The following is a 13,977-nucleotide window of genomic DNA, read 5'->3' as shown; positions in this document are numbered from 1 at the left end:
GAGTCTATTTTTGTGTGTGGTGTAAGGAAATGGTCCAGTTTCATTCTTCTGCATGTGGCTATCCAATTTTCCCAACACCATTTGTTGAAGAGACTGTCTTTGTTCCATTGGACATTCTTTCCTGCTTTGTCAAAGATGAGTTGACCATAGAGTTGAGGGTCCATTTCTGGGCTCTCTCTTCTGTTCCATTGATCTATGTGTCTGTTTTTGTGCCAGTACCATGCTGTCTTGATGATGACAGCTTTGTAATAGAGCTGGAAGTCCGGAATTGTGATGCCGCCAGCTTTGCTTTTCTTTTTCAATATTCCTCTGGCTATGCGGGGTCTTTTCTGGTTCCATACAAATTTTAGGATTATTTGTTCCATTTCTTTGAAAAAAGTGGATGGTATTTTGATGGGGATTGCATTGAATGTGTAGATTGCTCTAGGTAGCATTGACATCTTCACAATATTTGTTCTTCCAATCCATGAGCATGGAACGTTTTTCCATTTCTTTGTGTCTTCCTCAATTTCTTTCATGAGTGTTTTATAGTTTTCTGAGTACAGATCCTTTGTCTCTTTGGTTAGATTTATTCCTAGGTATCTTATGGTTTTGGGTGCAATTGTAAATGGGATGGACTCCTTAATTTCTCTTTCTTCTGTCTTGTTGTTGGTGTATAGGAATGCCACTGACTTCGGTGCATTGATTTTATATCCTGCCACTTGACTGAATTCCTGTATGAGTGCTAGCAGTTTTGGGGTGGAGTCTTTGGGGTTTTCCACATAAAGTAGCATATCATCTGCAAAGAGTGAGAGTTTGACTTCTTCTTTGCCAATTTGGATGCCTTTTATTTCTTTTTGTTGTCTGATTGCTGTGGCTAAGTCCTAGCTTTTTAAAGTGAATTTTTGGTGGGATGGGGTAACTGGGTGATGAGCACTAAAGAGGGCACGTGATGTAATGAGCACTGGCTGTTCTATGCAATGATGAATCACTAAACTCTACCTCTGAAACTAATAATACACTATATGTTAATTAACTGAATTTAGATAAAATAAAATTTTTTTAAAAAGTAAAAAAAAAATTTAAAAATAAAGTGAATTTTTAAGAACATCAGCAGTCAACCCTCCCAGGCCACATCTGGTGTTTGTTCATTTTTAAACTAGGACCAGTGCCACCTAAACTATAGGATTCCTGTGCAATCTCAATAAGACAAAATATGTGAGACAAACCCTTGGGCCTTCAGGAAAGGAGGAGGTACCTGGTGAGGAGAGAGCGTTTGGTCAGAGCACAGGGCCAGGGGTGAATGGATACTTGGGCTTACCTCTTGAGGAAATCCTCCTCCATCTTGGAAGACTGCCGGCCACCACCATACTCAGACTTGGGCAGTTTGGAGTCTGCAAAGGGACGAGAAGAAAAGGCCAGTCAGCAGCAGCCTAAGATCCACAAAGGCATGGCGGTCATCCAGGAAAGGGCTCAGGAGTGCACCCCCCTGGAAGGATGTGCCCCAAGGACAGACACAGAACACATCGTTGATCCATCCAGTCTGGAGAAGCACAGCCCGAAGCCCCGTCTGCTCCCTCATTCTGCACCAGGACTGCTTACTGTGTGGGGCAGGCAGCAGGCACAGCCACTTACTTGAGTGCAGTGTTCCCTATCCATCACTCCTCACTCTACAGCTACTTGGATTCTAGGTCATCTCCCAAACACAGGCCCAGAAGGGCTGCAGGAACCCACTGCTCTGCTTCATGCTCAAAGGACAGCCTCCAAGGTCTCTGTTTTGGCAGTGGGAGCTCCTTAAATGTTTCCCTTAGGAGCCCATTCTACAGATTTCTAACCCTGAATGTGGCAAATGCCTCAAATTAATGACATTTTACCTATCACTTGACCTTCATCACCTCTAATCTTAATGGGCTCTTTAGTTGTTACAGGGCTACCTTTCGATGGCCATTAACTTGGTGATTCCCGAGCAAACACAGTCCACTTGTCTCTCCACCACCTGGGTGACACTGAAGGTTTTGCTACTCCCCTCTCCTCCACAGCCTTCACCCTTCCTGAACCATCTTTCAGCCAAAGCTCAACACTTTTCTGTGGCCTTGGCCAAATGTCCTCCCCCTCCATGACAGGTTTCTAAAGCAGCAGCATCTAGGACTGCACAAAAATACTGTAGAAGAACCCGGCTTTGTGAGACAACATGTGAGGATTTGCCATTCCACTGCCAAGACCTTTTAAAGCACATTGTACTCAGAGGCTCCAGCACTCAACCCTTCAGGGAGGCACTTCCAAAAGTAATCATCCTATGTTTCACGCTTTCAGATTACCTCTCACAGAAGGATGGGCACAGCGGTCCCACCTGATGAGGTGGGCACACCTAAGTGCTCCTGGGTAGCATGTCACGTTCTCAAATGGGAATAAAAAACAGTAAACCACTGCCCAGTTTTTACTCTGACATATGCCCTCTGTTCTTATTTGTTTACTTACAACAGCTTTATTGAGATATAATTTACCATATTTACTTTTGCTTTTCATACAACTTTTTTTTTTCATAACTAGGAAAATAATATATCTACCTGTGGCAGAGAATGTGGCACTAAACCACATTCCCACCTTGTGTGTAGGAGCCTGCCCACTTCCCTGCCCCTCGGGAGCACTCATTAATGTGTGTCCTTCACTATAAGCAAAATGGAGAATCTCATCAAATGTTTACAACCATTTGTACACATTTTCTACTGAGTTGTCAAAGAGCTCTAAGAACTCTCTATGTTAGGACTGTTAATACTCTGTCATGTTACATTTCCCTAATTTATCATTCATTCTTCATTTATTTTTTTCTGAATTGCCTAATTCCTTAGAGTTACATTTCCCACTTTTCTTCTTAATTTAGGGTTTCTTGATGGAGCTGATGGAGTGCTTAGAAGGTCTACTTATTGTACTTATATGTACTATCATTGTACTCTTATGGCTTCAATTCATATATTTAAATCTTTTCTTTCCTCTGACATTTATTTTGAGGTATGGTATGACATAAGGATTTAATTTTAACTTCTTTTTCTAATCTTGTTCCACCACTAAAATGAAAGCAAACACTGATTTTAAAAGTAAAAATATCTTAAAATTAGTCAACTTCAAGATAGCCCATTTATGCTGACCATTCTTCAGCATTCAGAAACTCAAACTCACAATCATTTAAACAGCAAAATACTTTGCTATAACTAAAACCAAATGACAAATGAACCACCATTCTTGCTCCTTAAACTGCTGAAACTTACCAAAACTGAGACCAGTGCTTCTTTCATCTTCTGAAGCTGAAGCTGATGTGTGCATGTTAGATTTTGGCCTTCTTTGCTTACTTCATCGCTTTCTCCCCCTCACCAGTTAATCCAGTTTATTCAAGTACTGGGTTAAGTTAGAGCCCTCTTCAACCTCCCACCCCCCACCGCTCCTGTCAGTTGCTAGAGATATCGTGGGGAGCCACCCCATTTTTATTTATTTATTTATTTGTTTGTTTGTTTATTTATTTATTTATTTATTTATTTATTTTTAAAGATTTTATTTATTTATTTGACAGAGAGAGACACAGTGAGAGCAGGATCACAAGCAGGGGGAGTGGGAGAGGGAGAAGCAGGCCTCCCGCGGAGCAGGGAGCCCGATGTGGGGCTCAATCCCAGGACCCTGGGATCATGACCTGAGCCGAAGGCAGATGCTTAACGACTGAGCCACCCAGGCGCCCCGCCACCCCATTTTTAAAGGACAAGAGCGTCTTGTGAGTTTCAGGAGTCTCATCTGCCCCCTCACTGAGAGATATTCAAAAAGATCTCAGGATGGGTCCAAACCTGGTACCAATTTGCTCTAATGCTCAGGAAGCCCTGAGGCAGACAATACAGAAAGGCAAGCTGGTAGCAGCCCTGGCTAGAGCCCCCAGCCGTTAAGGATGCAGGCAGAGCTCTCTTGCCTCTGTGCAGAGGTCTGTAACCTGGCCCCTGAGCACTGCCCCAAGTGCTCCCCTTTCCTTGTACTTTGTACTCCAGAGACAGCAAATCACTTCCAGGGCCCCACACAGGCCAGGCTGCGCCACACCTCTGGGACTATACTTACGCTGCTTACCGTGCCTGAATGCCCATCTACCATTGCTCTATCTTTCAAAATCCAGTTTAAACATCATCTCCCCTTGAAGCTCCTCCCTAAAATAACGAGTCACTCCTCTGTGCTACCCTAGCCATGGGCATGCTTCTAGTGTTGCCTCATCACGATACATGTAACCTACAGGGTTATACATCTGGCTCCTTAACTAGAGCCGTGTGTGCCACAAGGGGCGGCATCCCTGTCTACACAACGCCATGCACCAGCACGCGTTACTTGTCCTGATCCCTGGCCAGTGGTCAGTAAACACTGAGTGGAGGGGATATCTTCTACAGTTTTACAACCTAATAAGGAAGATTGGCAGAAAAGACAGTTGCAGGTGATCGATAAGACCCAGATTCTCATAAAGAGGTATTTATTGAATACAGTAGCAGCTGCCCCAAAGACTGTCCAAATTTATTTATAATATCTTAATATTTCTGTACCTTATATCCCTTTTTAAATTGTTTCATTCCTTTGTGTTTGCTGAAAGTCATTGTTTGGAGAAAAGCACAAATTTCTTAATTTGTCATGGACCCCGCAGAGGAGGGAACAAATGAGCTCTGAGCCCGGTGTGGGCACCGGAAGAGGAATCCCTAAAAGGTACGGGGTGGCAGGTCTTGCTAGAAGCCCAGGGCGAACCGTCCCAGGAGCCAGATCAGGACCACTTGACGTGAGTGCTTGGTTCTAGGTACTGAGGTCAACGGTCAAGTCATCAACTCAATTCCCTTAAGCTGGCCCAATTCACATAAATCCCTATCACTCTTTGAACCATACTGAACAGTAATGACAATGCGTCTCTTAGGGATCCTTAACAGCAACTTCTTCCCTGAGTTACCAAGCCCTTTCGCCTCATTTGTTACATATGGAGAAACTGAAACAGTGAGGGAAACCAGTCTAGCCCCAGTCACAGGCACTCTGACTAAATGTGCTGCTTTCATCAGAGCAGACAGCATCTGTCACGCATGAAAGCCACACTCTCCTGAAAAGCAGTTATCAGAAAGGAGTTGCTTACATCACCCAGAAACAAACAGGAGCCACATTAGCTGTCAAATCTGTTCTGACAGGAAGGCTGTTTGTCATTCCTTTCACACCCCACTCCCGCCCTCCACAGAATCCCTGCAAACCACCATACCTTTCTCTGGGCCTTTAGAGGTGCCAAATGTCGAAGGTGGAGGGGCAGGAGGGGAAGCAGGCTGGCCTGCTTGGCAAGACTGGCTGGAATCCTTCATGCGGTTAACCACATTTTCAGACAGCTAAGGGAAGAATTGAGGGATGGGAAGAGAGGGAGAGGGAAAAAGTTATATCACAGAAACCTCTACAAATGAAGATGTCCCTTTATCCATGCCCCCGGATGACTGAGCAAACCACTTCCTCCAGACCAACTTCAATAATATAATTCTATTCAAAAACTTTTCAAGGTGGCCCAACGCCTAGCAGATTAGTGCCAAAGACCTGTCTGGATTCCAGGCTGACCACAGCAGGTCCCCTGTTGGCTCTCCAGCAGTTTCCTACTGCTCCCCGCACACACCCTGCACTCCATGGAATCACTTTCCTCACCTCCTCTGCATCCTTTACGCTGCTCCTTGGCCGAGAACCACCAGCAGCTGTCCAGCCCCAGGACATCTCCACCAGTCCAAAGCTTCCCCTTCCTTTGAGGGCATCTCAGTGTCCCTCGTCCATGGGACCTTCCCTGACAGCACCCAAAGCAAGCATCAATCCTCCCCTTCCTTTTCACTCCCATCATAACACATGTGTGCTCTTAGGGAAGTACCATATGTCCTATCTGCCTCATCCTAAAGATCTGCAAACACCTCAAAGGCTGGGGTGACCTTCCACTCCTCTCTGTATAACCCCAGCACCACACACAGAGTAGACATCACAACACTGCTTGACTCATTCCACCACAGTTCCCCCTAATGAAGACTGGATAACCAACATTTTCATTCATTTCAGGGGAAGTGAAATAGGCATGAGGGTGTCATAAAACAGCTTACTGAAATGAAATGGCAAGCTAGGGATAAATCCAGAGTAAAAACCCTTAAGAGTTCACTTCAGTAAATATTTATTAAGTACCTAGTAAGTGCAAGGCATCATAAAGCACAGTTGAGGGGAAACCGTTAAAAATGACTTTAAGACAAAAGCCATGATCAGCAACTCCACTTCCAGGTACCCAGCCGAGAAAAGTGCTCCCACATGTACATAGCAGAAATGGAATAGGGGAAAAACATAAATAAGGAACTGGTTGAAGAAATGATGGTGTATACTGTCTATGAAATATGATGGAGACATTAAGAAAGAATGAGGTAAAACATGTACAACTGACATGGAAGGGTGTATGGGATAGCCTCCTGATGTTTAAAGTCATAGAACCCTTTGTATAGCCCAGTTTTGTAAAAAGAGATATGCAATTGTAGAAATGCAGACATACAGATATAAATATGTCAGTAAGTGCAAGTATACATTCACAAATGTGGCCGTGCATTTGAATTTTCACATATATGCATATACACAAATACACATATCTGGTCAGAAGTGAACATCTATAAAGCTACAAAGGAAACATGACGGTTATGTCCTGCAAGTGGGGTCCAGGGGCAGCTGGGACAGGACTTTCACTTTGGGCATTTCTGTGTTGTAACTGTTTACTGTGAACATTTTTTAGCAACAAAAGATTATAATAATAACAACAGAGTCCCTCTAGTATTTCAAATAAATACAAATCAAATAGCTAATTAATGATATAGGACAAGAGAAGACCAAGCATATGCAGCAGTGGAAGAGAATCGGGAATCCAGAAATATATATATCTATATTCAATTGCTTGACAAGGAGCCAAGACAATTTAATGGGGGAAAGAACACTCATTTATTCTCTTCAACAAATGATGTTGGTACAGCTGGATTTCGATATGCAAAAGAAGGAAGTTGAACAGCTACCTCACACTATACAAAATAACCAAAAATGGATCAGAGACCTAAATGTAGGAGCTAAAACAATATAAGGGTAAATAAAAGAAAATATAGACGTAAGTGTTTATGACCTTGGCTTTAGCAGTGGATTTGTAGATATGACATCAAAAGCACAAGCAACCAAAGAAAATTAGATATTTTGGACTTCCATCAAAAGTAAAAAGTTTTGGGTGCCTGAGTGGCTCAGTTGTTAAGCGTCTGCCTTTGGCTCAGGTCACGATTCCAGGGTCCTGGGATCGAGTCCCGCATCGGGCTTCATGCTCAGCGGGGAGCCTGCTTCTCCCTCTCCCACTCCCCCTGCTTGTGTTCCTGCTCTCGCTGTGTCTCTGTCAAATAAATAAATAAAATCTTTTAAAAAAAAAAAGTAAAAAGTTTTATGTACCAAAAGACACAATAAAGCAAGTGAAAAGGCAACCTACAAAACGGGAGAAAATATTTGCAAATCATACATGTGACAAGGGATATGAAGAATTCCCACAACTCAATAATACAAAGAAAAAGACCCAATTTTAAAAATGAGCAAAAAAATATCTGAACAGATATTTCTCCAAGAAAGATATACAAATGGCCAATACGCAAATGAAAAGTTGCTCAATATCACTACTCATAAGAGAAATGCAAATTCAAACCACAATGAGATAGATAGCACTTCGTACCCACCAGGAAGGCTATAATCAAAAGTCAGATAATAACAAATGTTGGCAAGGATACGGAGAAATCAAAGCCCTCATACATTGCTGATGGCAATATAAAGTTCCACCGCCACTGTAGGAAACAGTCTGGAAGTTCCTCAAAACATTAAGCAGAGAGTTACCATTTGATCCAGCAATTCCACTCCCAGGTATCTACTCAAGAGAAATGAATATATCCACACAAAAATTTGTACATGAATGCTCTTATCAGCATTATCCATAATAGCCAAAAAGTGGGAAGAACCCAAATGTTCATCAAATGAATAGGTAAGTAAAATGTGGTCTATCTACACAACAGAACACTATTTGGCTGTAAAAAAGAACAAAGTACTAATACATACTACCAAATACACGAACCTGAAACCATTATGCTAAGGGAAATAAGCCAGATGCAAAAGGCAACACGTTATACAATTCCACTTACTCAAAACGTCCATAATAGGCAAACTTCTAAAGACAAAAAGCAGGTTAGTGGTTGCCTTGGGCTTGGTGAAAATGTTCTAAAAATGATTGTGATGATAGTTACACGTACCTGTGAAAATTCTAAAACCCACTGACTTATATGCTTTAAATGGGTGAGTTGTATGGTATGTGAATCATATCTCAACAAAACAGCTACAAATAAAAAGAGAGAACCAAAGACAAAAATGAGCAGTCCAGACAGGATGTCACTCAGCAAAAGCAGGGTATCCCATGAAAGGTGCACCTGTGTGGGTTCCTGAGGGTGGGAGCAGGATTCAACAGATGCTATGGGGTATTGGGAGACAGGGGGTGTCTCGGTACAAGGTGGAGCACAGAGAAAAGGGGCACGGACAGTCAGAGAGCAGGGTGCCTGCAGCCCTAAGTTCATTTTGGAAGGTATGGTTTGTAAAGGTGGATTTGGATGAAGCCGGTGCTGAGAGAAGCTTCAAAGTCAGGCAGAAGGGCTCCAACAATTGCAGGGCATTGCTGAAAGTTTCGGAGCCAGGAAAGAACACAGGCTGTGTTCTCAGCAATGCTACAGTGGGACCTTGGTCATGAAGTGACAAGGGCCTGCAGCACCAGCAGCAGCGGTGGTGGCATGGAATGAGAGGCTTTGCCTGGTGCTGCCTCAGTAAGGAACAGAGTGCAGAGTTAAGAACAAGGAGATCCGTGGGACATCTGACTGGCTCAGTTGGTTAAGCATCTGCCTTCTCAGGGTCCTGGGATCGAGCCCCGCATCGGGCTCCCTGCTCCGAGGGAAGCCTGCTTCTCCCTCTCCCACTCCCCCTGCTTGTGTTCCCTCTCGCTGTCTCTCTCTCTGTCGAATAAATAAATAAAATCTTCAAAAAAAAAAAAAAAGAACAAGGAGTTCTGATCTGTAGTTAGTGGGACAACTTGAGAATGCCAGGAAAAGGGAAATCAAGAAGAGACTATTTTGAAAGAGCAGCAAATGAGATGGAATGTAGATATAAAATCTCAGATGAGAACAGCGAAAGAGCCCCTACGAGCCCGTTGGCTCCCTCCTTCATTATGGTCGCAGCAACTAAGACCTGAAATGAGTCAGTGTATTGGAAAGTGGAGGGATAGCTCCACAGCACAGTGTGCCCATTTCTTGCTCAAATTTGCCACACAGAGGGCCAAGGTGGGACACCAGGTTGGATGTAGGGCGACAGCATGGCTGAAGTGGAATGCTCTTCCAGGCAGGTGGGGACATGGAGCCGGCACTCAACAATGAACTCAGGCCACAGGAAAAGAAGATTTGGGTGTCCCAATGGTGTGCTGGAGCCAGCTCAGAAGAACTGATTTTTAAATTTTCAGCAATTTTGCAAGCTGGTTGACTTCATGACAGTAGCCTGAAATTGGCCATGATGGGGAGTATTTCCACCACAGAAATTGGCAAATACTACATGTAAGGGCCCTTTCTTGGGCAGAAATCTGGTTAAGCTTTCACCAGCACACCACAGGGCATCGCTCCCTCCTCTCTCCATCTGCAAGTGGACTCGGTGAGATGTACTAGTCCTCTGACGGAGAGAGGGTGCAGGGCATGTGTCCTGAGGGAAGAGAGCACTGGGTGGTCCTAGAATCCATATGGGTGCGGGTGAAGAACCAATGACATGTGTGATATGCATGAAAGAGGCAGCCATGGCTGGTAATGCCCCAATCCTCACTGTGGAAAAGGGCCACGTGACCAGGAAGAGCATGCACTGCATATAGAGAGAAGACCACAGTAGTGCAGCCACACGGGGACCAGAGGAAGCAGCCTGGCCAATGGCACCAGAACGACAACCCACTTTCCTTCATCAAGTATCTGCTTATTAAGTATCCATTGTGTGATAGCAATATTCTAGAAACCATGAGTGAAAAGAAACAACAAAACAGCAGTGAAAGAGACATGGTCCCTGTTTCATGGAGCTTACATTCTCGGGGGAAGTAGGAGACAATAAATAAGTAAATAATTTCACAAATCCTATTTCATCCAGCCTAAGACACCATCAATTGTAAATCACACTGTTATTTTCATATAACCTGAAGAAAGACAAAAAACACAAATGAAATTAATATTCCGCCCATTATGTGATATCCTGTTCCAGAGATATTAAAACATGTGTCTTAAAGATCAGTGAAGCACGTTCGGTGACAAGTGCTAGGAAAGAATAAAACACAGCATTGCAGTGACAGGGGCATGGGAGGCGGTGCAGGAAGCCACAGGCATTGGGGAAGGTCCCTTAGAGGGGAGGACACTAATATTAATACTCCAGCCCCGAATGAGGAGGCCCTGACCATGCCGACATGTTGAGATCCCAGAGAAAATGATCTAGTGCCAAGCAGAGGCCCGAGTAAGTGCAAAGCCTCTGAGAAGAACTGAGTCTGGCACATCCAAGTGCCTGACAGAAGGCCAGTGTGTGAGAAGGAAAATTGGACCAGATGACCAGGCCAAGGAGGCAGGGAAAGGCAAGACCACAAACCCTAGCAGACTGATGTAAAAAGCCCAAATTTGATCCAAGGACCAAGGAAGTTTTGGTGGGGTTCTACACAGGTAAGTCACAGGCTCCGATTTCCTCAGCCCAGCCTCGGGGGGCATCAACTGAACCACACCACTTGGTGAGTGAGGGGTTAAGGAAAACATTGGCAAGCTTCTTGTTGGCAGTAGGAGATTTGTAATATTTTTTACTGTTGCTACAAAATACAGCAAGTAATATTTTAATCAACAAATATACATATACACACAGTAGTCATGCGAGAATAAACACCATCTGGGCAATGCTCCCTGTACCAACGGAACCAGAATGGGGCCTCCAGAGCCAGACGGGTCTGGGGGCTCGGTGCCAGAGGCCCACTGGTCACTATGCTATGAGAGATGGCCAGACGGGATCCTGTGTGGTCAGGAGACAGAGGGCCACATCCAGAGCAGTGCAGGGAAAGAGGAGCACTACCTGTGCTCTGCTGCATGGCCTGGACCCAATTCTCTGGCTTCTCTGAGCATGTCTCTCACCTACATAATGGGGGCCCCTTGAGGCTGGACTGACTACATCGTACGGCTCAGGAGTTCAGTGCTTTGGGGTCAGACAGGCCTGGGTTTGAATCCCAACTCAGCTGCTTGCTAACTACGTCACCTTGGGCAGGGGACTTCTTATCTGTAAATCAGTTTCTTCATCTGTGAGATGGAAATAATTAATGGTCCAGACTGTGGGGCTATGGCGAGGATTAAATGCAGCAATCTACACAAAGCAGTCGGCACCAAGTCAACAACCAATATTAGCTATTATGGGAAATGGCAAAGCAGTATACAAATAATAATTATCACCCATACAAGGCACATACTGAGTGTGCAAAATGCATGAACTAATCAGTAACAGTAATGATAGTTAACAGCTGCCATGTACTATAAACTGAGTGCTGTTCTAAGTGTTACACGTGCAGCTTTGTGATCTTGAGCAGGTTTCTTCCCTCCTCTTCCATAATCTGCACCATAATCTGCACAAAATTAAATTGGGCAGATTCTTTTTAAAGCACCCTCCGGCTCTGACAACTGGTGGATCAAACCTGCACCCGCCCTCAGCCTCGAGTGACGTCAGGACTCTGAGGAGGGGGCCTTATCCCACCTCTACCATGGCACATGCGCCTGATGCCTCCCCAAGTCTCCAGGGACAACCTCCCCCCAGCTCCAGCCCACCACCCTCCACCAGCACTGTGGCAGTGGGTGGCAAGGCCGCAGACAGCCCAAGTCAGGCCTCAATCGAAGGCACACGTGCTTGGAGTATTCAACACTTCCATGGTAACAAACACGGCTGGGAACCCAGGCCCCACTTCCTACTGAGCCACTCCATGATGGCAACCAAAACGCTTCCCTCACCCGAAAGCATTGAATGTATAGGCAAGTTCCCAAAGAGGGGGCAAGAGGATTCTTTATCAAATCACACGGGGCTGTAAGTCACGTGGCCACCTCACAACTAGAAGGCTGGGGAGCAGAGTGCTGCCTCACAAAACACACATGGGTATTCCCCATTCTCGATGGAAGAACGATGATAGGAGTGAGCACTGTCCCACTGCCCCAATATATCAGAGCAGATCAGAGTCACAATAGCTACAGGTTGTAATGCCCTCTACTAATACTAACTGTGACAGGTAGTCAGCACTCTGCACAAACCACCTCCTTAATCCTCACAGTATAAAGCCTGCTTTCCAGTTGAGGAAGCCAAGACACAAAAAGGTTACAGCACTCGCCCCCGCCAGTCCCAGAGCTCCCAGGGTGCAAGCCCCAGTGCACAGCAGGCTGCCCGACTCCTGAACCTCCGTGCCAGTGAGCTGTGGGGGCAAAGGGATGCTGACCCTGACAAGAGCAGGGAAGGAGGAACTTGCTGAGCAGCACTCACGGGCAGGAGGGCCCCCAAGAAGGGCCAACTACCGCCAAAGCAATGAAGGGCGGAGGAGCCAGGATTGGCTAAGAGACACCAGGGCACACCAGCCAGTCACAAACAGGCCCGGCCACAAAAGGCACTTCCTGCCTGTCCCTGCCAACCCTGTCTGAGGTCATGACCCCGCCACCACGCCTTCTCTCCCTTCCTCGGCCTCATTTCTCTCAAAGCACTGGTTGTTAGCCACGGGATAGAATACACATGTGACCACCTACTTGTCATCACTCCCACCGGAACACAAGCTCCGTGGGATTCTGCTTTGCCCTTGCTGTATCTTCAGGGCCTAGAAAGTGCCCGGACACTGGAGATGCTCAAATATTTGTTAAACACATTAACTAAAGAAATTCTTATTAAAGGCCCAGGTCCATAACACCGAGCTACTACAATGGAGTACGTAGGATATAAGCCAAGAACCTTGTACTCAAAGAGCTTATGGTCAGACAGGGGGGTAAGGTGAAAGGCCCCGAGAATATGAGCTGCTAAGCCGTCAGGTGAGAGAAGCTGAGCTAGCATACCCAGCTCTCCAGAAGGCACCTAAGTGTCAGCTGGAAGGGAGACAGCCTGAGATGGGCCTGAACAAATGACCACAGAACGGGTAGGAGTTGAGGGGTGTTCCAGAGAGGAAGAGCGCACAGAAGGCACAGAGGAAGAAGTCTGAGGTTCAGCCCGACCGAGTGCAGGTCCATGAAGGAAGGAAGACGTGCAGGGCTCACAGGCTCTACCCGGTGAGGGCCTTGAAGGACAAGATAAGGAGAATGGAATTTTTTCTGCAGTCAACTGGGAGCCACTGGCGCTTTCTAAGCAGGGCCTCGGTCACGATCTCCTCTTCACACAGAATAGCCTGGCAAAGCAGCAAGAGGGGCTGAGGTCACAAAGGGCTGGAGGCAGGGTCGCTGCCACAAACAGGGCACATCAGGAGCGAGAGGGCTAGAAAGTGTCATCTCTGCACAAGTCGGGGTGGGGGGTCGTTGCAAAAGACTCGACGCAAGTGAAGTAACTAGAGATCTGGCATCTGAATGAATGCACAGGGCAAGTGAAAAAACCAATTTACCAAGTGGTATATGCACTATGTTCTCATTTGTGCTATAAAAAGGGAAAGAGTGTGCTTGTATATATGGAGGCTTGGAAAAAGCCTGAAAGGATTCATGAGAAATTATGAACATTTGGCGTTTAAAAATAAGATGCATTTTGCAAGAAGTCTTAAAGGAAAAACGAGGGAAAGATGACAGCAAGGCCCAGGCCTGGCTCAGTGGGGGAGGGAGGCACCATCGCTGAGCGGAGCACCGCTCTGTAAGCCCGTGTGTGACATTCTAAATCCATTCAGGCAGCTCTGTTCCCCAG

The 13,977-nt window shown here is 45.6% G+C and overlaps 1 protein-coding gene across 1 annotated transcript in view; it reads right to left on the bottom strand.

Annotated features, from left to right (window-relative positions):
- The window catches only part of CHCHD6 (coiled-coil-helix-coiled-coil-helix domain containing 6), a 251,575-nt gene that overhangs the window by 226,124 nt on the left and 11,474 nt on the right, over positions 1 to 13,977 (bottom strand). Inside the window, exons 2-3 of the mRNA XM_034996408.1 lie at positions 5,231 to 5,351; positions 1,301 to 1,373 (exon numbers count right to left, since the gene is read on the bottom strand). Coding sequence (XP_034852299.1) covers positions 1,301 to 1,373; positions 5,231 to 5,351 — 194 coding nt within the window. The remainder of the gene's footprint in view (positions 1 to 1,300; positions 1,374 to 5,230; positions 5,352 to 13,977) is intronic.

This window comes from Mirounga leonina, unplaced genomic scaffold (genome assembly GCF_011800145.1).
Source record: "Mirounga leonina isolate KUSES-001 unplaced genomic scaffold, KU_Mleo_1.0 Mir_94, whole genome shotgun sequence".
Taxonomy (NCBI): Eukaryota; Metazoa; Chordata; class Mammalia; order Carnivora; family Phocidae; genus Mirounga; species Mirounga leonina.
Note: the sequence above shows the minus strand (reverse complement) of the source record. Positions and strands in the feature narration are given on the sequence as shown.